The 22887-nt window shown below is 54.4% G+C and overlaps 5 protein-coding genes across 5 annotated transcripts in view; 4 read left to right on the top strand and 1 right to left on the bottom strand.

The window, feature by feature from the left end:
- Positions 1-3058, top strand: part of PTSG_12993 (methylenetetrahydrofolate reductase) — a 3192-nt gene extending 134 nt beyond the window's left edge. Inside the window, exons 2-9 of the mRNA XM_004988955.1 lie at positions 238-430; positions 645-762; positions 891-976; positions 1215-1333; positions 1558-1722; positions 2005-2088; positions 2316-2429; positions 2638-3058. Coding sequence (XP_004989012.1) covers positions 289-430; positions 645-762; positions 891-976; positions 1215-1333; positions 1558-1722; positions 2005-2088; positions 2316-2429; positions 2638-2679 — 870 coding nt within the window. The 5' untranslated portion in view covers positions 238-288 and the 3' untranslated portion in view covers positions 2680-3058. The remainder of the gene's footprint in view (positions 1-237; positions 431-644; positions 763-890; positions 977-1214; positions 1334-1557; positions 1723-2004; positions 2089-2315; positions 2430-2637) is intronic.
- A 63-nt stretch (positions 3059-3121) lies between these two features.
- Positions 3122-7958, top strand: PTSG_10102 (serine/threonine protein kinase). Its single transcript, XM_004988956.1, has 10 exons — positions 3122-3338; positions 3555-3799; positions 3949-4067; positions 4419-4549; positions 4830-5087; positions 5449-6098; positions 6452-6502; positions 6712-6757; positions 6924-7066; positions 7325-7958. The coding sequence occupies exons 1-10, from the start codon at positions 3150-3152 to the stop codon at positions 7788-7790; spliced, it is 2298 nt and encodes a 765-aa protein (XP_004989013.1). The 5' UTR covers positions 3122-3149; the 3' UTR covers positions 7791-7958.
- Positions 7959-8055: 97 nt separating this feature from the next.
- PTSG_10103 (uncharacterized protein) lies at positions 8056-9361 on the top strand (the record flags this gene model as incomplete). The annotated part of the gene is made up of 2 exons (XM_004988957.1): positions 8056-8072; positions 8122-9361. The coding sequence occupies 2 exons, from the start codon at positions 8056-8058 to the stop codon at positions 9359-9361; spliced, it is 1257 nt and encodes a 418-aa protein (XP_004989014.1).
- A 111-nt stretch (positions 9362-9472) lies between these two features.
- PTSG_10104 (dynein) lies at positions 9473-15400 on the bottom strand. The gene is made up of 14 exons (XM_004988958.1): positions 15047-15400; positions 14681-14779; positions 14284-14382; positions 13870-14023; positions 13366-13655; positions 13079-13210; positions 12828-12893; positions 12516-12626; positions 11718-12251; positions 11252-11398; positions 10943-11010; positions 10639-10777; positions 10149-10328; positions 9473-9871 (listed from the first exon to the last, which is right to left on the bottom strand). The coding sequence occupies exons 1-14, from the start codon at positions 15152-15154 to the stop codon at positions 9758-9760; spliced, it is 2241 nt and encodes a 746-aa protein (XP_004989015.1). The 5' UTR covers positions 15155-15400; the 3' UTR covers positions 9473-9757.
- Positions 15401-15739: 339 nt separating this feature from the next.
- Positions 15740-22571, top strand: PTSG_10105 (AGC/PKG protein kinase). The gene is made up of 22 exons (XM_004988959.1): positions 15740-15908; positions 16278-16489; positions 16672-16967; positions 17183-17349; positions 17507-17623; positions 17865-17926; positions 18123-18230; positions 18380-18457; positions 18758-18904; positions 19135-19189; positions 19357-19444; positions 19714-19789; positions 20003-20065; positions 20216-20299; positions 20479-20513; positions 20763-20847; positions 20989-21051; positions 21277-21440; positions 21580-21702; positions 22027-22092; positions 22244-22330; positions 22498-22571. Exons 1-22 carry the CDS (start codon positions 15875-15877, stop codon positions 22568-22570), a joined length of 2283 nt encoding a protein of 760 aa, XP_004989016.1. The 5' UTR covers positions 15740-15874; the 3' UTR covers position 22571.
- Positions 22572-22887: the final 316 nt, after the last annotated feature.

Genomic DNA, 22887 nt, shown 5'->3' on the forward strand with positions numbered 1-22887 from the left:
GTGATGGTGCAGTGGAGACCGGTGTTGCTCGTTGGCTGGCTTTGCTCGGCTGGCTTGTTCGCTTGTGGTTGCTGTTGGGCTTGTTGTTTATTTGCACTTGACCGCGCTTGCTTGCTCATTTTCCACTCATCGTACTCCAGCCTTTATTGAGCTTGCTGTTGCTGACTTGTTGCTTCTTGTGACACACACACACACGCACGTACGCACGTACGCACGTACGCATCGTCAACACGCCAGACGCCAGTCCCTCCTTTTCTCGGTTGTGCCACCCTCTACCAAACCAGCAAGATGCCTGGAGAGAAGATTATCGACCTCATCACGACGAAGCAAAACGCCAAGGAGAAGTTCATCTCCTTTGAGTACTTCCCGCCAAAGACGGACGATGGTGTGAAGTCGCTCATCGACAGGATCGGCCGCTACAAGACCCAAGGTGTGTGTCTGTGTCTCTGTGTGTGCGTGTGTGTGTGTGACTGTGTGACTGTGTGACTGTGTGACTGTGTGTGTGTCTGCGTGTCTGAGAGACTGTGTCTGCGTGTACGTATGTGTGAGTGTGTCTGGCTGCATGTGGCGGGAGGACAATGCACAGTAATGATGACCTCTTGCACGGCTGAAACTTATGTGTATTGTGCACGCCATGCCCACAGATGGCTTGTTCATGGATATGACCTGGGGTGCCGGCGGCTCCACGTCAGACCTCACCCTCGACCTGTGCATTCGCATGAACAACGAGATTGGGGTCGAGAGCAACATGCACCTCACTTGGTACGTGTGTGTGTGTGTGTGTGTGTGTGTGTGTGTGTGTGTGTGTGTGTGTGTGTGTGTGTGTGTGTGTGTGTGTGTGTTTTCCATCGTCTCAACAGCTTCGCGCACACCCCATTTGCCGTGCACAGCACCAACATGGACAAGGAGAAGGTTGACATTGCCCTTGAGGGCGCGAAGAAGGCGGGCATCCGCAACATCGTCGCCCTGCGCGGAGGTACCATTGCGTACGTGTGTGTGTGTGTGTGTGTGTGTGTGTGTGTGTGAATGAGTGAGTTGTGCTGTGGTCTATTGTGCTGTGTTGCTCCCTGCTTTGCCTTGTCTCGCTTCTCCTTGTTCCTTGTCTTGTTACCTCCTTGCCGTCCGCATCTACCTGCCCCACCACACCACCACCGCTCAATTCCGCCACCACCACCACCACCATCGCCGTTGTGCTGCGCGTGTGCGGCGAGCAGGGTACCCCGAGGGCCACTGCGGGATGATCAAGAAGGTTGAGGACGGGCGCGAGCTGACAGAGACGGAGAAGGGACGCATGGTCCAGATGGACGACGGCATCTACGTCTGCTCAGATGAGGTCTGGCCATGCTAGCCAGTGGCCGCGTTTGTGTTATGGCGGTGGTGGTGTTGGTGGTGTTGGAGAGAGAAAGGGGGAGGAGGACGTTGCTGGTGCTGCTGACATGTCGTGGTGGTGGTGGTGGTGGTGGTGGTTAGCTCTGCTGGTGGTGGTGATGCTGCTTTGAGGATTGTTGTGGCCACACCCCACGTCACAACACCCACCACCACTGCCACGACGACCAGGACTTTGAGAAGGAGATGGACTACCTGCAGCAGAAGATTGACGCCGGCGCGGATCTCATCATCACGCAGATGGTGTTTGACGCAGACGTGTACGAGTCGTTTGTCAAGGCGTGCCGTGCACGAGGCATCACTGTACCCATTGTCCCAGGCATCATGTGCATCCAGGTACCACCACATATGCGCACATGGCCTTTGTTCGTGTTTCATGTGTAAGATGCGTGTAAGATGTGTGTGCATATGTGCTCTGTGTGTGTGTGTGTGTGTGCTCTGTGTGTGCCTGTGTGTGTGTGTGTGTCAGATCATCTCAACTCCCAACCAACCAACACACACACACAGGCACACACACACACAAATACACAAATACATACACATACACGTACACACGAACATGGCGCCCTCACCATCACCATCACCATCACCCCTGCCACCACCATTGCCAATCTTTAGAACCAGGGCGGGTTTGGGCGCATGACCAAGTTCTGCCGCAGCCGCGTGCCGGCCTCCCTCCGCAAGCAGATGGAAGACGCAGGGGTAAGTACTACACACACACACACACACACACACACACACACACACACACACACACACACACACACACACACACACACACACACATGTGAACACACACATGTGAACACACACATGTGAACACACACATGTGAACACATCCTGCGTTTCGTTCACCAAGAATGCAACCTCACCATCACACCCCAACCCCTTGCACCTACCTACCTTCCACTATGCGCGCGTGTCCACAGGATGACAAGGAGGCTGTGCGACAGGTGGCGATCAAGTTTGGTGCCGACCTCAGCCGCAAGCTGCTGGAGATGGGTGCACCAGGCCTCCACTACTACACCCTCAACCTCGAAAAGGTGCACAGCCGGCGTGTGGTTTGTCAGTGTGTGTGTGCGTGTGCGTGTTGTGTGCGTGTGTGTGTGTGTTCATGTGTTGAGTGCTTTTGTTTTCTGTTGCACCCCACTCGCACGCCTTTCACCTGCACCGTGCCGTTTCTCCGTACAACCACCACTACCTTCTTCTCACCTCACGCCCACGCCCACGTCCCATTTGCTGGGACAACAGGTTACGCTTGGCATTCTCTCGGAGCTTGGGTTGAAGAAGTGATGGTGATGATGCTCCACGTACACACGCATGCACACGTTCATCCCATGCACCTTTGTCGTCTCTCTTCGGTTAAGCTGCTGTACTTGCCTGCTTTTGTTTGTCGTCAGTTCTAGTTGCCCGTTCGTTGTTTGCTCTCTGTCTCGGTCTCTCTCTTCCTCGCCTTTGTGGTTGATCTTGTTCCCTCCTACTCCACCTGCAGCCACAAGCACATAATCAATCCTGTGTCTGTGTGTGTGTGTGTGTCTGTGTCTGTGGCTGTGTGTCTGTGGCTGTGTGTGTGTGTGTCTGTATGTGCCACACATTTCCATGTTCATCCTTGTGCCTGCCTGACCCTTGCTGTTACATTTCCAACCACAACAATGAAGAACGAACGAGAGAAGAAGCACACAACAAGTGTGATGAGATGATTAATTGCTTAAATCTTCACTTAATTTTCTACAAGGCAAGGACCAAGCGCAACAGCAACGGAGATGAGCGGCAGTGGCAACAGCGATCTTAGTGAGGGCAAGCTCTGTGCGTACTTGGTGAAGCATGGGGTGGTGGGGGGTGACGATGCCGTCAGCGGCCTGGAGGCAGAAAAGTGCTCCCACGGACAAAGCAATCCAACCTACATCTTGACCCTCAAACCATCACAGCAGCGACTCGTGCTTCGACGCAAGGTGTGTGTGTGTGTGTGCAGGATGTGTTTGTGTGTGTGTGCAGGATGTGTGTGTGTGTGTGTGTGTGAGTGTGTAGGATGTGTCATATGTGTGTGTGTGTGTGTGTGTGTGTGCTCGTGGTGACTAGCCATGGATCATGCCCGTGTTTCCTTCCTTCTTCACACACACACGCGCGCGCGCGCACGCACACGCCCACACATACGCATCCACACACAGCCTTTTGGAAGTTTGCTGCCAAAGGCGCATCAAATTGACCGTGAGTTCATGCTGCTGGAACGGCTGAGAGAGTGCCACTTCCCTGTGCCGCGCGTGCACCACTACTGCAAGGACACGTCTGTCATTGGCGCAGAGTTTTACATTATGGAGTTTGTGGACGGCACCATCTTCCGCGATCCCAGCCTGCCAGACCTCACCCCAAAGCAGCGGCACAAAGTATACTACGAGCTGGCAACCGTCCTCAAGTGCGTTGATGAAGCATGCGTCCGTCACTGTGTTTGCTGCATGTGCTGCTTTTGTTAGCAGGGGAAAGAAGCTAAGGTTTAGTCAGACGCAATGTGTTTTATTGTTCGCCAGCTCACTCGTCACCACCGCCGGTGGTTGTTATGAACAGGCAGCTCCACTCGCTGTCCCTAAATGCGCTTGAGCTTCCATCGTCATTTGTCAAACACAACTTCTTCCAACGCCAACTGCATGTCTGGACCAAGCAGTATGAGCTCGCCTCTCAGCTCGGTCAGCACCCGTGTGAGCGCGTGTGTGTGAGCGTGTGTGAGCGTGTGTGTGTGTGCGTGTGTGTGCGTGTGTGTGCGTGTGTGTGTGTGGAAAATGTGTGTGTGTGAATGTGTGGCTGTGTGCGTCTGTCTATCAGAGTGTCTGTGTGTGTCTGTGCATCTGTGATCACCTCTTGTCTCTGTCTCTTGATCTCTCTGTGTGTATCTGTGCTTTGACCGCAGCCCAGAAGCATGCTTCCTTCCGTCTGTGGATTTGGTATCCGCCTTTCTGTTGTTTCTTATTGCACGCCACATCTCCTCATTGCAACTCACCACCGCCACACCCTCTCATCCTCATCATCACCCACGACAGCGCCACGAAACGCCACGTTTGCACAGCTGGCTGAGCAGCTGGAGCACCACGCAAAACACATTGGGGAGCAGGAGCTTGTGCTCTGCCATGGCGACTTTCGCCTTGATAATGTCGTGTTCCATCCTGAAAAGGTACATGTGTGCATGCAGGCGAGTGTGGGCGTGGACACGGACACGGCCATTTGTCTGGTTTGATCCTTGTGATGCTTCTACACACACACACACACACACACACACACACACACACACACACACACACACACACACACACACACACACGCACACGCACAAAGAAACAAGCATGCACACACACACACAATTTCTCTCTCTCGCACACACACACACAACACACACACACACACACACACATTCACACACCACCCCCTCCCCCTCAACACATGGTTGTTGACAGCTGACTGTGATGGCTGTGCTCGACTGGGAGCTCGCGTCCACGGGTCCACCAGTTGCTGACCTTGCGTATGCGTGCCTTCAGTACCACATGCCCGCACAAGAGATTATGGGGGTGGCGTTGCCTGGGCTACAGGGCATTCAGTGCGACGGTGTTCCCGACGAGCGTACGTTTCTCCGTACATATGGTGTTGAGTCGCGCCCGCACGCGTGGGGTGCGTTCGTTGGTCTCTCTGCCCTTCGTCTCTCGTCCATCGCCCAGGTGTGAGTGCGTGTATGTGTGTGTGTGTGTGTGTGTCTGTGTGTGTCTGTGTATGTCTGTGTGTGTCTGTGTGTGTTTCTGTGTGCCTGCGTGTGCGTGTGTGTGTGTGTGTCTGTGTGTGTGTGTGTGTGTCTGTGTGTACCTGCGTGTGTGTGCTTAAACTTGGGGTGCGATTGCCATGATTGGGTGATGTCACCACATGACTGAATCAACTGCGAAGCGCATTCTCAACACGCGCGCACATGCACGCGCACATTCTCATACTCAAACACACATTCACACATTCACACATTCACACATTCACACACTGTCATGCGCACATGCACCCCCCCCCCTCCGGCTCTCGCGAACAACCGTGCAGGGCGTGTATGCGAGATCACTACAGGGGAACGCGTCGGCAACCAACGCAGCAGACTGCAAGGCCATCGCCGTTGCTCTTGCCGACGTTGGACTCAAGGCAGTGGCAGTCCCACGCGACGTGTCACTGTTTCCGCTCAGCGAAAGGACAGCGCACTTGCTTGCGTCATTGCACGTGTTTATGGAATCGCACGTGTACCCGTCCGAGCGCAAGTGGGAGGCGGAGGTGCTTGCAAGCAAGGATCCTTGGGCTGTTGAGTCCTCCCCAGTGCTTGAAGCGCTGAAGACCGAAGCAAAGCGCCGCGGCCTCTGGAACTTGTTCCTGCCGGCTGTGTCCGGCATGACACAACTCGAGTACGCGCGCTTTGCGGAGGTAATGGGGCGCTCGCTGCTGGCTTCCGAAGCATGCAACTGCAACGCACCGGACACGGGCAACATGGAGGTGCTGCACATGTACGGGACAAAGGCGCAGAAGGACAGGTGGCTCGCCCCGCTGCTTGAAGGGAGGATTCGCTCCTGCTTCTGCATGACAGAACCGGACGTGGCGTCCAGTGATGCCACAAACATGCAATGCACCATCACGCGTGCCCCGAGCGGCGATGGATACGTTGTGACGGGTCGCAAGTGGTGGTCGACTGGCGCCGGCAGCCCGAGGTGGTGGCTCCCACGTGCACTGTTTGGTTGTCTTGTCTTGTTAATGCCTCGTGTGTGCGGGTGTGTGTGTGTGTGTGTGTGTGTGTGTGTGTGTGTGTGCGGGTGTGTGTGTGTGTGTGTGTGTGTGGGTGTGTGTGTGGGTGTGTGGGTGGGTGTGTGGGTGGGTGTGGGTGGGTGCACGTGTGTATCATGTGGTTGTTCGTGTGTGTCATATGCGTGTGCTTGTTCGTTTGTTTGTGTGTGTTGCCTTCGTGTGCGACTCTGCTCGTGTGTGCCTGCCTGTGCCCTGAACTCCCCTTCCCTCGAGTTGAGTTGTTTTGCACTTCCAACCACGCGTCGCACTGACCTTACAGGTGCAAGTTTGCCATTGTGATGGGACGCACGCCAGACACCAGCAGGCCAAAGTAAGGGTCTAAGGAATGATGAGCAGGGCAGGAAGGCGAGCCACAGTTCCTTGCTCTATGCGTATATGCGTATGTGTGTGTGTGTGTGTGTGTGACTGTGTGTGACTGTGTGACTGTGTGTGTGTGTGTGTGTGCGTGTGTGCAGTCGTGACTCACTGCATCCCCCAACCCATATCCCCACCTCCCATCTGCGTGCACTCGACTCTCAGGCACCAGCAGCACTCCATGATCATCGTGCCACTGGATGCAAAGGGGGTGAGTTGCCATGTGCAGCGGTGTGCAAAACATTGCTGCTATCTTCGCGACACGCACACACATACTCACACGCACGCACGCAACATTAAATGCTGCCCATACGCACCTCCCCACAATTCCCACCTACTCCACCCTTCTTGCGCCCTTCACTCACTTTCCATTGCAGGTGCGGCGCGTGCGTCCGCTGACGACGTTTGGATACGATGACCGCCCTGCCGGGCATTTTGAAATGGAGTTTGACCACGTGCTCGTTCCTAGGGACAATATGATTCTCGGCGAAGGGCGTGGCTTTGAGATTGCGCAGGGAAGGTGCGTGCACAGGCGAGCTTGCCCCATGCCTCGTCCATGGGCGCCTACTGCTGTATGTCAACAACAGCACTTCACCTGCGCAATTCAGAAGCACGTGCACACTCACTCACTCACTCACTCACTCACTCACTCACTCACTCACTCACTCACTCACTCACTCACTCACACACTCACACACACACACACACACTCTCTCTCTCTCTCACACACACACACACACACACTCCCTCACTCTCATACACGCACGCAACATCACAGGCTGGGCCCTGGTCGGCTGCACCATTGCATGCGTGCTGTTGGAATGTGTGAGCGCGCATTTGAGCTCATGTGTGCGCGTGCCGTTGGGCGTGAAACGTTTGGCAAGCGGCTGGCACGACACGGAATGGTGCAGGAGAAGGTGGCCCTGTCGCGCATTGAGATTGACCAGTGCCGCTTGCTGGTCCTGCAGGCTGCCAAGGCCATTGATGTGCAAGGCAACAAGGCCGCGCGCAAGCACGTGGCCATGGCAAAGGTCGCTGTTGCTCGCACGGCGCAGCGTGTTCTTGACCGCGCCATCCAGGTGTTTGGCGGGGCGGGCCTGTCGTCCGACTTCCCTCTCGCGTACATGTTCACGGGCGCTCGTGCCTTGCGCATTGCTGACGGCCCTGACGAGGTTCACATGCTCTCCATTGCGTCACTGGAACTCAAGGCCGCCGCCAAGCGCGCATTCACGTCCAAGCTCTGAACCTTGTGCTTGTGCTTGCGTGTTCATGCGTGTGTGTGTGTGTGTGTGTGTGTGTGTGTGTGTTCATATGTGCGTCTGTTCATATGTGTGTGTGCTCATATGTGTGTGGGTGTGTTTGTATCCGATCTTCACATCGTCCTCTGTTCCTTCTTCAAGAATAAAGCACGACTTGATGATGAGTGACATGGCACGACTGGAACACACACCAACAAGCCAAATCCTTACCCTGTTCGTTAACATCTTCCATGACATTTCGAGAATGAGCATGACGATACCAAACTCGTGCTGTTGTTGTTGTTCTCGTTGTGATTGTGCTGCTATGTCGCTGCAGCTATGTGAGTGTGGTGGCTGAGGAGAAGCAAGAGGAGGAGCCAGGCGCAGCTGGTAATGGCGGCGCCGTGTTTGTGGAGGACGAGAACTTCAACTTTCACATCAACACCAGCAGTAGCAGCAAGAGCGACGGTCAACAGCAGACACGCGTGCTCTTCAACGGTGTGGATGTTGTGTCAAGGCTCAACAGCCTGTCGCAACGGCTGGATCACCTGCAGGCTGTGCTGGACAACGCGTCGGCAACGCCAGTAGCGGAGCCGGTGTGCCATGAAACGACCCTTGACATCACGACGGCGACAGGCCTGGGTCAGCCTTGCTGCAAGTGGACAAGCGCTGTGCTTGCAAGCAACGGCAAAATGTACGGCATCCCATTCTCGGCTGCATCTGTGCTTGTGTTTGACACTGCCACGCTGGAGTTTGACATCCTCCCGCTCAGCCCACCCCCAATCTCCCAGGGGCTGTGGTGGGGCGGGGTGCTTGCAGGCAACGGCAAAATCTACGGCATTCCGAGCGTTTCGCAGTCCGTGCTCATCTTCGACCCTGCCACCAACACAACCGACACAACAAGCATCAGCGGGCTGCCAGAGGGCCTGGGGAAATGGATTGGCGGTGTTCTGGCGGACAACGGCAAGATCTACGCTGCACCTGCCAGATTCGAGGCTGTGTTGGTGATTGACCCCGTCCTCAACACAGCGGACACGACAACGCTTGGTTCGCTTCCCTTGCTAGGATACGCATGGGAAGGAGGTGCAAAGGCTGACAACGGTCTCCTGTTCTTCTGCCCATCCACCAGCCCCTCTGTACTCATCGTCGACCCGGAAGCCAACACCACAGATGCAACATCCTTAAACGGGTTCCAAGGAACGTCTCGTAAGTGGACTGACGTGGTGCTGGCAGGCACTGGGCTCCTGTACTGCATCCCGCAATATGCCACCACGGTGCTCATCATCAACCCGGACACGCTGGCGTACGACATGACGTCCATCACATTCACGGCGGACCCGCAGTGGGCTGTCGGCGTGCTTGCAGGCAACGGCAAAATCTATGGTGTGCCTGACTCTGCGCTCACTGTGTTGGAGATTGACCCAGGCACAAACACTTCAACACAGATTGCGCAGGCTGGTTCTGGGGCACAGCGGTGGTACGGTGCAGGCGTTGGCGTGGATGGGCGTGTGTTTGGCATTCCATTTAACGCAGATCGCATCATCATCATCGACCCAGCCTCATGCGACCAATTATAGATCTTTTGTGCGTGTGTGCGTGTGTGTGTGGGGGGGCTGGTTGTCGAATGCCAAAGCAAGTGGTCTTCTTCAATCACTCCCCCCTCCCGCCCCGGACGTTGTCGCCTGACCCCCATTTCAAGTCAGATTAGATTGCAATGTTGATCCCGCTCGTTCAATGAGCAAATGAACAACAACACAAAAGAAGATGAACCGTCAAACACGCACGCACACACACACACACACACAAGCACACACGCACACACTTGACGCATACAACAATTCTGCGTCTTCATGCAACGCAGACGTTTCAACCACGCGAACCGCCACCACTTCACACGCACAGGCACCAGCTCACGTCAAGTCCAACACACTGCAAGCGAAACACAACACACATGTGCAAGCAATGTGATGATGTTACTTGGCAGCGGGTGTCTTTGCTGGTGCCTGTGTGTGCGGCGTTTCCTTGACAGATTCGAGAATGCGATCAAAGGCCTCCAGAAGCTCTTCGGCCGTCTTCTTCTTCTTGTCCTGCGAGGGGGAGCGAGAAAAAGGGGGACGGGTGGTAGCCGTGGTGGTTGTAACAGGAGGTGAGTCGTTGAGAGAGAGAGAGAGAGAGAGAGAGAGAGAGAGAGAGAGAGAGAGAGAGAGAGAGACAGAGACAGAAAGAGAGAGAGACAGAGAGAGACAGAGAGAGGGTGGAATATTCATGGGGAAATGAGTCATCAGACACGTGCGAGCACATGGAACACGCAAACGAACAAGCAAACCAGCGAGCTATAGTAGCGGCAACAGCGGCAGCACGCACCATGAGGGCCTTGCGCAAGTTTGGAGAGAGCTTGAATGTGGAGGAGGCACCCCTGTCGTCACCAACAATGATGATGGGATCCTTCTTGTTGAAGGCAACCTGGGTCAGCTTGGCCTTCTTCGTCACCTGCTGCTGGCAGATGGGCTCGTACTTGTTCTGCTGCAAGTCAAACACGTGGATCTGGCAATTGGGCACGCACATACATGGTGGTGGTGGTGGTGGTGGTGGTGGTGGTGGTGGTGGTGGTGGTGGTGGTGGTGGTGGTTGGAGAAGAAAGCGGGGTGAGCGGGTACCAATGTGCGGCGTGTGCGCATGGATGAAAGCAAGCAAAAAGGAGGCTTCAAAGTGCGACGGCGAGCTCATGAAAGTGTGTGAAAAGAGCCACAGTCGAACGCCACATCACACAGCAGCGTGCAAACGACAACGTCTCGTGTATGCGGCAAGAAATGTACTGAGACCAGCAGTAGGCGTGTGCTGCGTTGGGCCGCACCTTTCCGTCGGTGGTGACAGCTGCAAAGACGGTGGGGGAGAAGGGCGACCAGGCCACGCAGCCGACGGCATTGCCGAGGTCAAATGTGAACACGGGCGAATCGTCCGCGTCGTCCCAAATCTTCAGCGTCCAATCAGCACTGCAAACAAGAGACGCACACGCGTGTGTGAGGGAGTGGCAAGGGGTTGCAGCAGCTGAGGGGAAGATGCGCGTGTGCGTGAAACACACGTGTGTGTGGGTGCGTGAACACGTGTCTGAATTTTTTATCCATGTGTGTGTGTGTGTGTGTGCTTGCACTACCCACCTGCACGATGCAAAGATGCGCGGATGGAACGGGTTCCACGTCACCGTGTACACCGCCATTGTATGTGCCTGCATATGCAACACAACAACCGCACAGAACACACGCAAATGTGTCAGGTAAATGGTGGAGAGCAAGACCGCGAACAAAATCGACAAAACAACACCACGCACGCGCCACACACACACACACACACACACACACACACACACACACACACACACGAACATGAACACTAGAAAAGACACCGACATGCACACACACATGCAAATACACACAACCTCCCTCCCCCTATCCATCATCGTATCCGACCTTGAAGGTCTTGAGGAATTTGCTTGTGTAGGCGCGGGAGCACTGGTGCACATCACCCTCCTCCGTGCCAATGAGGAACACGTTTTCGCGGTGTTGGTTGAAGTCCAGGCACGTCCCCGCGCCAAGCCCAAACAGCGGCTCAGCTCCCTGTACATAGTTGGTTTACGAGGCAATTGGATGGAGATATCAGGCGACATCGTGGGTGGAGGACGCACACAACAGCCGATGACTCTGCACACAATAAACCACACACACACACACACACACACACACACAAGACATGTGCACACACAACACAAACAACACACACAAGACACGACACAACACAACACACAATAAAACCGACCGAAGGCAACACACACATACAAGACCCGACACAACACGACACACACAACACAAATACACAGACACGACACAAGAGCACACACGCGCACGCACACCACACTAAACAGCACCGCGTACGCACCTGTGCGGGCTGCTTCTTGGTTGTGTCGTATGAGAGGCGGATAATGTCCGTGTGCTGGAGCTCCGTCTGCACCATGGTCCACGTCGACACGCGCCCGTCCGACGACACAGAGGAGAAGTTGCGGTTCTGGTCGACATCGTCCTCGTGCCACTCCACGCTCCACACGGGGTCCGTGTGCTTGCCCGTCTTGGCCGTGGACCGCACGAGCGGCTCGTCCCTGTTGGCCTTGCGACTCAGGTCGTACACGGCAACAGAGCCATCGTACATGCCCGCCGCTACCAGTGACGACTGCTTTGGGTGCACGTCGATGCACATGACGCCGCTGTTGACGGGGATGATGTACTCTGGGTAGGACGGGTTCTTGAGCGAGTACGCGCAGATGGCGCCGTCGGTCTGCTTGGTGTAGTCGTACGACCCGTAGCCAACAAGTACAAGGTCGGGGTACTCCGGGCACCACCGCACACACGTCACGTGCTTGCGCTTGGTCTTCTCGTTTGTGAAGCGCCACAGCGGCAGCAGCGACCCTTGCTTCTCCTGGCGGTGGTGAGCCAAAGGATGGAAAATGAAGGGTACGTACGAGGAGCAGCAAAGACGCAAGAGATTGGACGGCAACACGGGTCATGCAGTGCACACGGGTGTGTACGTGCGTGAGCGTGCGAAGATGTGTTGGCAGATGTGTACGTGCGTGTGCAAACACCAGTTGACTACCACCACCGCCACCACCAGCAACAGCTCTAGCAACAACAGCACCACAAATATCCCCACCACCACTGCCATGGCCACGAATACGACTGCGACCTTGAACTGGTCGGATGGGTCGTTCCAGTACTTGAAGTCCATGGCAACGTCGTGGAACGTGTTCTGGTTCACCAGTCGCTCCATCTTCTTCGCCGTCGACAGCGCAATCAACTGCACACGCATGAAGGCAAGGTGGGGTGAGCCAAGACGAGGACATGTGAGTGTGTGTGTGTGCGTTTGAGAGTTTGAGTCTGTGTGTTGTGTGTGTGTTGTGTGTGTGTGTGTGTGTGTGTTTGAGAGTGTGTGAACACGTTGCGTGTGTGAGCAGCTGGTGTTCACATGTACAAGTGTGGCGTGGTGGTGCGTACACACCTTTGCTGCATTCATCCAGTCACTGCCACCGTCATCTCCAAGCTCGCGCGTCAACGCGTGTGACACCTGGAAACACACGCACCCGACGAGCAGTGAGGATGTGCTGATGAAAACAGAACGCAATGCAGTGAAGCGAGCAAACACACACACACACACACACACACACACACACATAAACATGCACACGCGCATTCGCACGCAAAAAAAATAATAATAATAAAATACCGCACGCACACGTTGCGATTGCGAACCTTGTGCTCTGGTTTTGTACCGCTGGACCTGCGCTTTGTCTTAGCGGCCTGCTGCTTTTCCTGGTCGGCAACGTACGCGTCAAAGATGACCCACTGCGTCGCGTTGGCAGTGAACGTCTCGCGTTGTGGTGCCTGAAAATTGGTGGTGCGTGGATGGTGATTGGTGGTGAGTGCTGGAGGAGGTGATTCAACAAGCGAGCGTCACAGACAAGTGCGCACACACACACACACACACACACACACACACACACACACCAACACAAATCAAAGCGGCGGCAGCAGCGCACCTCTGTCATGGTGTCACGGTCGCGGTGTGCTGGTGCAAAGCACTGTGCAGCGCGCTCGCTAAAGTTGAACTGGTTTCGCAGCGGCTTGTCTGGCTCGCCATCACCAGCATCGTCCTCATCCTCCTCATCCTCCTCCTCCTCTTCCTCCTCTTCCTCCTGGTTCTCGTCACCATCACCATCATCACCATCACCTTCACCGTCACCATCACCCTCCTTCTTCTCTGCCTCGTTGTCTCCCGTCTGCGCATCGGCAGTGGACGTGCCTGCTTCCGCCGTGTTACCCTCGTCCCCTGCTCGTCACGCGCCACAGCAGGGTGGTGGTCGTGTGCGGTGGTATCGGCGGTGTGAGAGATAGCATGATTGTGGTGACGACGTGAGGACGTGGTGGTGGGCAGACGCACAGACCAGCGAAAAGAAGAGAACAACGAAGAACAACAACAGCGGGTTGAGAAATCATCAGCTCAACACCACACCATGCTGTTGCCCCTGGTGCGGCAAACGCACCCTGTGAGACGTCTGCCTTTGAAGATTTGCTCTTGAAGCGGCTGCGGGCCACCTGCCGCTTGGCCTCGTCGCTCTCCTTGTGGATCAGCGTCCCGTTGAGGACATAGTGGTACGCACACTGGTCCACACTCGCCATCTGCTTGTACGCGCCATCCTGAGCACGTGCGAAACAAAAAAGAAAGAGAGAGGTGTAGTTGACGGAGCAGAGTGAGGAGGAGGCCAGTTGAAGGCGAGTGGAATCAAAACATGGTGGCGTGCGTGTGTATGCGTGGTGATGAAACAAGATTTGAGGAGGTGCAAGTGCAAAGACGGCGGTGTCGACTTGTACCTAAGCATGGCACAGCAAAGCAAAAGAAGGCGTCATGCAGCCACCAAACAAGAAGACTCCACGAAGCCATTCAGTCAGATGCACACCTTGTAGCTGAAGCGGACGATGTTGTGTGGGGCATTGGGGTTGTCAGCACGAAGAATGCGTGTGATCTCCTCGTTCAGGGCCTCATCAGGTAGGTCCAGCTGGTAGTGCATGCAACAGCATCAGCAGCAGCGTGGATGGTGGTGGGTTTGTATGGCACACAAGGTGGAGTGGGAGGGAACAAGGTGCAGCCAGGCGCGTGGCAAAGCAATCACACAGACACAGACACATAGACACATACACGCATACATACACACAGACACACACAGACAGCCACGCACGCGCGCACGCAAACACACACACACACACACAGCCACGCACACACACACTCAAACACACACACACACCCGCACACACGCGCACACACGCACACACGCACACACGCACACACGCACACACCTGGTTGGGCGGCTTGACGGGATCCTTGGCCTGCAGCCACTCATCGCCTTCATTGCCGCTGATTTGCTTCGACAAGCGATGGCGTGATTGTGACTGCAGCTGTGGGGAGGAAGAAGGGTGGGGAGGAGAAGGAAGGTTTGGGGTGAGCGGGGCAAAGCGAGGGAGAGTGTGAGTGCCAGCACAATTCCCAGGATGCTGGGGCGACACACCGAACAAAACACATGCCGCAACACATTGAAGCACACGCACAAGCACGTCCTCACACGCCCACGCATACACACACGTACATACACGTACACACACGTACGCACACGTAAACACACACAGAAACGCACACAATCAAGGAAAGACACAGCGCTGGCGTACCCTTGATCCAGACTTTGCGATGAGCTGGGATCTGGAGTGGATGGATGCGTTGCTGGCAGTACTCAGCTGGTGCTGTTTCTTCACAGCACCCTTCTTCTTATCAACCATATGTACGTGTGTTGTACTGCGTATGCGTGCTTTGTGCGGTGAGTGGCAAACCGAGACAGCAGCAGCAGCAGCAAGACGCGGTGCGTTGCTGTCAACCAAGCAACAAGCGAGCGACGAGGAGGGGAGAGCCTGGCTGAGCAGCTGCTTGTTTTGGTTGTCTTCGTCGTCGTCGTTGTTGCTGAAGTGCAGTTGGTTGGTTGGTTGGTTTGTTGCTTGCCAGCGGGAGTATATGTTTCTCGCTTGGGCGTTTGCGGTTATCACGCATTAGTCCAGCAGGCGAGCATATCCACACGCAGTGGTCGCTAAGGGCTGTCACATTTGACAGCAACAAAATTGCAGTTTGCAGCCAAGACATGCGACAAGAAGAAGGACAGTGGAAGCAGGCAGTGTGGATGCGGATGGCTGTTCCTCTGTTCCGATCCACATACACACGTTCACACACAACACACACACGTGCACACGCACACGCACACGCACACACACAGGCGTGTGTTGGTGCTGCCTTTACGTGCACAATGCTGTTGTGTTGTGCCGATGGGACCACACGCAACGGTGCGTTGCAGCAGGGTAGCTCAGTTTGATTGTTGCTGGTGGGTTCCATGATCTCGGTCGCTTGACGACACCGCCAACCCCCAACAGCACCAAGCGTATCCCCACACACGAACAACACGACGGGCATCCACCACCACCTCCGACAACAGCAAGCACAGTGGCATCACAATGGGAGCAGCTGCATCTCAAGCAAACGGGGCTGGTACGTGCGACCAGAGATGGTGATTGCTGTGAGTGTGTGTGTGTGTGTGTGTGTGTGTGTGTGTGTGTCTGTGTGTGTGTGTGTCTGTGTCTATGTGTGTATGTGTGTCTGTGTCTATGTGTGTGTGTGTGTGTGTGTCTGTGTCTATGTGTGTATGTGTGTCTGTGTCTATGTGTGTATGTGTGTCTGTGTCTATGTGTGTATGTGTATTTATGTGTGTGTGTGTTTCTGCATGCGCAGAGTCTATGTACGTGAGTGCTTCTGAACATCAAACAAGATGCAGCTGGAACTCCACTTACAAATGCCCCTTGTGATGTGAGGTTATGCCACCTCCAAACGTCACGCACGCGCACATACACATACACATAGTGGTGAATGGAGCGACAGGCACGGTATCACAGCCAGCAAACTACGGCCTGGTGGCCGAGTCCCGCCTGCTGAGGCTGCAGAAGGACTTGGACGCCGCAAATCACACCATTCAAAGCTTGCGCAACAAGCTGGCCAAGGCACAGACAGATGTGGGCAAGTTTGAGAAGAAGCAGGCTGACCTACAGCTGACCAACCAGCTCCTCCTGAAAGAGGTAAGGCTGATGGGCACATGTATCTCTCTCTCTCTGTGTGTATGTGTGTATGTGTGTGTGCATTGGTGTGCACTTGCGTGTGTGTGTGTGTGAAGTCTGCCTTTTGCTCACTCTGGCCATTGACTGCTGCTGTCGATGATGTACGCGGACGCCGGTTCGTTGTTTGTATCTACCACTGTCAGGTTGACAAGCTCCGATGCATCGCAGACCAACACCGACGACGTGACGTGTCCATCACTGCCGGTGCAAAAGCCAAAGAGGCAGGCCTTGATGATGACATCGTTGGTCACACTCCACCGGCGCTTGGCACAGACCACATGCGCCCTGGTGCCAAAGATCTCCCTGGCGGCGGCGGCGATGACGACATGACAGCAGCAGCCTCCACAGAACCCGCACACCATCGCCGTGGTGTTGTTGCGCTCGCACCAAAGAAAGCGGAGGCAACCAGTATCCCAAAGACGCGCGTGCTCGACGACACGTGAGCGTGTGTGTGTCTGTGTGTGTCTATGTGTGTCTATGTGTGTGTGTGTGTCTGTGTGCATGCGCGCATGTATGTGTGCATCATGTGTGTGTCTGTGTGTGTATGATTCGATCCGCACATGCCTGACGACATTCATGCTGCACATTCACACTCGCACGCAAACACACGACACACCTATTGCACAATTTACACCCTGCCCTCCAACCACTCAGAACGCGGGCGCTGATCATGCGAGCGTTGCAAGCGAATCCGTACACGTCCAAGCTGACGCTTGCCCAGCAGCGGGAAGTGGCTGTGCACATGTCCGTGCAGGACATTGCACCCGGCGAAGTCGTTATTCAGCAGGGCGACGTCGGCGAATGTCTCTATGTCATCGCAGGTGCTGCACGCACGATGTGTGTGTGTGTGTGTGTGTGTGTGTGTGGTTGTTGACACAGTGCTTGCTGTTGTTCACCGCCCTGATGCCTGTCTGTGCTCGACGCACACATGCACATGAATGAATGTTCACGCGAATATGCATGCATGTGCATGTGCAGCTGGAATTGTGACGGTGTCCACGGCGACAAGCGATGTGCAAAACGACATCATGGCCGGCACCGTGATTGGCGAACTTGCTCTCCTCTACGACTGCACACGAACCGCAACCATCACTGGTGTGTGTCTGTGTGTGTATGTGTCTGTGTGCCTGTGTGCCTGTGTGTGTGTCTGTGTCTGTGTGTATTGCCAGGCTGTGTGTCTGTGTGTGTGTGTGTGTGTCTGTGTGTATTGCCAGGCTGTGTGCAGCGTTTTGCCCATCGAGTGGAGCTAACTCCGCACATCTCACCCTTTGCCGTTCGCGCCAACCATCTCCCCCCCCCTTCTCCCTCTCTTCCTCAACGCCACTCATTGTGACAGCGAAAACAAAAGTGAAGGTGTTCGCCATCGATCGCCACACTTTCAAGATTGTTGCTCGAGAGGTATGAACTCTCATGAGAACTGCACGTGCCCTGCGCTGTTGCCAACACGATAAGCACTGGCGACAGCTATTGCACCCGCGTACACGCACACACACACATGCACACATACACACGTGCACACATACACACATACACACATACACAAGTACACACAACCCTTCCCTCCCTACTCTCCCCGTGGCCACTGCGATTGCAGGCGAAACTGAAGGAGCGGGAGCGCCTGCTGTCGCTGTTCCAGCAGATGCCACTCCTGCGTGGACTCAACGACGACTACGTCCTCACCATTGTCGACCTCGCAAAGGAGGTCATGATGATGATGATGGCAATGGTGGCGGTGGTGGTGGTGATGGTGACGGTGACCGGTGTGAATAAATTCAGTGTTGATGATGAAAGATGCAACGGTGCTGTCATGTTGAATCAAACAATGCATGTGCACATGCGTTTGCTTGACAGGTTGCGTTTGACCAAGGAGAAGCCATTGTAGAGGAAGGGCAACATGGTGATGTGTTCTATCTCATCACGGAAGGACAGGTGAGGTGCTATTGGTTCTTACAGTTCTGCTTGTACCAGGCGATATGAATTCATGGGCTAGGGATGCAGGAATGAAATGCGTGTTGCTGCTTGAAATGGCACCATGAATTCGCATTGCATGCAAGTGCGCCCCCGACACACATTCGCACCCAGCCCCACACAAACACACACACACACACATACACACACAAACACAAACACAAACAAACACGTACAATTCACGCGACAACACACAATCACACACTCATCCACATTTACGCACACTCGCATTGTCACACGTCTACACTCGCATGTCCATAGGTTCTTGTGACGCAAGACAACATCAAGCTGCGGACATTGCGCAAAGGCGATCACTTTGGCGAAGGGGCGCTGCTGGAGGCATACAACATTCGCACGGCGACGTGCAAAGCGCTCACGGAAGTCACGTGCGCGTCCCTCTCCCGTGAGGTGCGTACTCCTTCGTGTGTTGCAGTTGAGAATGTTGCTTGTGTGCACAGATGTGATGCTTCGTGTTGTGTGAAAAGCAACACATCTGTGCACGCGACATGCATCACACGCGCACAAGCACGTGCACACATGCACGCGTGCACTCCCTGACTGCTCCGCGCAACGGTTAGCTCACTTCTGGTCCTGGACATTGCGATTTCGCATTCCATCATGTGTGTTTTTGACGTCAGGCCTTTCTGAAACACATTGTTCCCCTGGAGGCACTTGGGCGCCTCAGCTACCTCGGTAAGCGCGCGCACCTGTACATGATGACATGTGTTTCGTTGTACTCATCTGCATGTACATGTGTGTGTGTGTGCGTGTGTGTGCCTGTGTACATGTACGTGGGTGTAGCATCTCTGATGCGATTCGTGTTAAATCCATGTCCCTTTTCTGCCTTGCTGTTTCTGTAGATGTGCGACAGGAAGAGGAGGAGAGTGTGAAGAATGAGTGCAAAGAGGAATTCAAACACATCACACTGGAAAGCCTCGAGCAGCGCCGGTACATGCATTGCCGATGTTTGTTTGTATGTTTGTTTGTATTGTATGTTTGTTTTGTTTGTTTGTGTATTTGTTTGTTTGTTTGTTTGTTTGTTTGTTTGTGTGCAAGCGGTGTGTGTGTGCGCGTGTGTGTGTGTTGTTGTTGTTGTGTGTGTGTGTATGTGTGTGTGTTGCATGTCGTGTTCACTTGCTTGCGTTTCTTACGTTTGCCATGTGACAATGACGCCACCAACTAACCATGCACGCACGCGTGCACGCGCGCCTAATCAGCATCCTTGGTGTTGGGGCGTTTGGACGGGTCACGCTCGTCAGAGAGGCAGAATCGGACCGCATGTTTGCGCTCAAGGTGGCTTTGCTTCGCATGAACTGTGCCATGCTGCCGATGGTGGTGGTGCAGCGTGTTGCGGATGGATGTCGTCGCAAACCATATCTTGCTTGCCACTGATGTGCGGCGCCCTTAACTAGCAGACCACCATTGCTACTGATCTGCTGTATGTTCACGTTTCTTTCATTATACGTCGTGTGTGTGTGTGTGTGTGTGTGTGTGTGTGCTGGCCAGGCCATTGCAAAAGCGCACATCATCGAAAACGGACAGGAGGACTACGTCGTGTGCGAGAAGAGGGTGTGTCGCTACGCTTGTGGTGTGTGAATATGATCTGCATGTTGACATTGGTGACACTTCCTGCTTCAATTTGTGCACATACGCCATGTCACGCTCACATGTTTCAGCCACCCACTAACACGTGTCCACGCTGTTCTCTGCACCCGTCAGGTGATGGAGAGCCTGAATACGCTGTTCTGTGCGCCGCTGTATCGAACATTCAAGGATGAGCGCTACATCTTCATGCTCACAGAGGTGCGATCACATGCAGCACGCACACTGCAACAACACACACGCTGCAGCATACACGCGGCAACGAAGACTGTTACCATTGTGCACAACACACCATTTTACTTGCAAACGTATGCACTGCCTGCTCACTCGCTTTGTTCATGGATGTATTTCACGGCACCTGCCGCCACTCATTCAAAAAGGCACTGCTTGGAGGTGAACTATGGAAACACCTGAGGTGAGCGGCGCAGTGAAAAGACGCCTGCTGTGCACATGTGCAACATCGATGGTCACCAAGTGCACAAATCACAGCCCTCACTCGCACGCTCTTGAGCCAGCCATGCCCTAACAAGCCTCTGGTCCATCACCATCACCACCATCATCATCATCATCATCATCATCATCATCATCATCATCATCATCATCATCATCATCATCATCATCATCATCATCATCATCGCCACCGCTGCGAATTGCGTATGTGCAGGGCTGCCGGGCGGTTCTCGGATGACGCGGCCAAGTTTTACGTCGCCTGCGTTGTTGAGGCGTTCTCCTTTCTCCACAACAGAAGCGTAAGCGTGGCCTGCATGTGTGCACGTGTATATATGTGTGTGTGTTGCAACCTGTGGTCACAAACATAGCCATAAGGTGTCACTGAAACCGCCTTGTGTCACTGAAACGCTCGCCGATGTCAACTGCTGTTGCTTCTGCAGATTGTGTATCGCGACCTGAAGCCAGAAAACATTATGATGACCAGCACAGGCTACGTCAAACTGGTGTGTGTGTGTGTGTGCTGTGTGCGTGTGCTGCGTGTGTGTGTGTGTGCTGTGTGTATGTGTGTGTGTGTGCTGTGTGCGTGTGCTGCGTGTGTGCGTGTGCGTGTACTGTGTCGTGTGAGTCGTTTGCCCATTCGTAGTGTTGGCTGGAGCCCGTGGCCATGTGCCGACCTGACATGTCATCTCAATCATACATGCACACGTGCACACGCACGCTGCTGCCAGGTTGACTTTGGTTTTGCGCGCAAACTGTCACGCGGCACCAAGACTTGGACGTTTTGCGGGACACCCGAGTACATGGCGCCAGAGATTGTGATGAACCAGGGCCACGACGGCGGTGTGGACTACTGGGCGCTTGGCGTCCTCACCTACGAGTTGCTCAGTGGCAGGTATGTGAGCGTGTTTGGTTGGTTGTGTCGTTGGTTGTTCGGTTGTCCGTTCCTGATGTGCCACTCACTGTGTTCTTCTTCATCTTTACGCGTGCGTGCGCGTACACATTTCTCGCTGAATTCGTGTTCGCGGCCACAGGACCCCATTCGCGTGCAACGATGACATGGACACGTACAATCTGATCATCCTGGGTATTGATCACGTACGCTTTGACGCCGCCGTCTCTGGCGACGCGCGCGACCTCATCCTCGGCTTCTGCAGGTGAACATGTGTGTGTGTGCGTGTGTGTGTGTGTGTGCGTGTGCGTGTGTGTGTGTGTGTGCATGTGTGCGTGTGTGCGTGTGGATTTGTGTATACATGTGTATGATTATGGGCTGTGACCAATCGGTGACTGCTTTCTCGCTCATCCATGACACCGTGCTTTCCGTATTCTTGGTCGACCCACCTCCCCCGCCGTTCTTCATGGTCTTCTCATCTGCTTTGTAACAATGTCTTACACACGATGCGTTCTACGCCTCCTCCTTCCTCGTCTTCTTTTATGCCTTTGACTCTGCTGTCCCTTCTCTTACGTTCGTGTGTGTGCAGGGAAACGGCGAGTGAGCGCACGGGGTGCGACAAGGACGGCATCAAAACCATTCAGCGCCACCGCTGGTATGTGATCGACGAGTAGCATTCGCAAGCTCGCCACGTCTTCCCATTCCCGTGTTGCAAACATCATTCCACTTTGATGCTCTTGCTGCAACACGCCACCCTCTCCCCTCCCCCAAAATTCTCATCCAGCACTGTATTCACTGCATTGCAGGTTCAAGGACTTCAACTGGCCAGCACTGGAGACACAAACGATGCCCGCCCCAACGGTGCCAACCCTCGATGGACCCGAAGACTGCAGGTTTGTACTGTGATGTGTGTGGTGTGTGGTGTGTGTGTGTGTGTGTGTGTGTGTGTGTGTGTTGTGGTGTGTGTGTGTGTGGGGGGGGGTGTAAAGCTGGATGCATGTGCGTTGCACATCGTGTCTCTTTGCGAGTATTCACGTTCTGTAATTACTGTTGATCGTAGATACTTTGACGAATACACGCCACGCGAAGAGCCGCCAGTCATCGGATCCTGCCCATGGGATGCAGACTTTTGACATGCTGCTGGTACTGTGATGTGGATGGATGGTTGGATGCGTGGGTGGATGAAAGTGCATCACTTTTGGTTGTTCGCAACAATTATGTTGTTTTGTATGTACATGTGTCATCCTCTCCTTGTGCAACAACAAAGTGAACATGATGTGATGACATCATGATCTTGTGCACTTCTGTTTTGAAGGATGCCTTGCAAAGTCCGAAACACAAAATAAAACACAAGAACAAAGAACACAAGGGTCTTATCGTACCGTGTAAGTGATGCTGTCCTCCCAGCCCATCCTGTCATCATATCAGCGATGGAAGCGAGCACTTTGGC

This window comes from Salpingoeca rosetta, assembly GCF_000188695.1.
Source record: "Salpingoeca rosetta unplaced genomic scaffold supercont1.32, whole genome shotgun sequence".
NCBI classification, from domain to species: Eukaryota; class Choanoflagellata; order Craspedida; family Salpingoecidae; genus Salpingoeca; species Salpingoeca rosetta.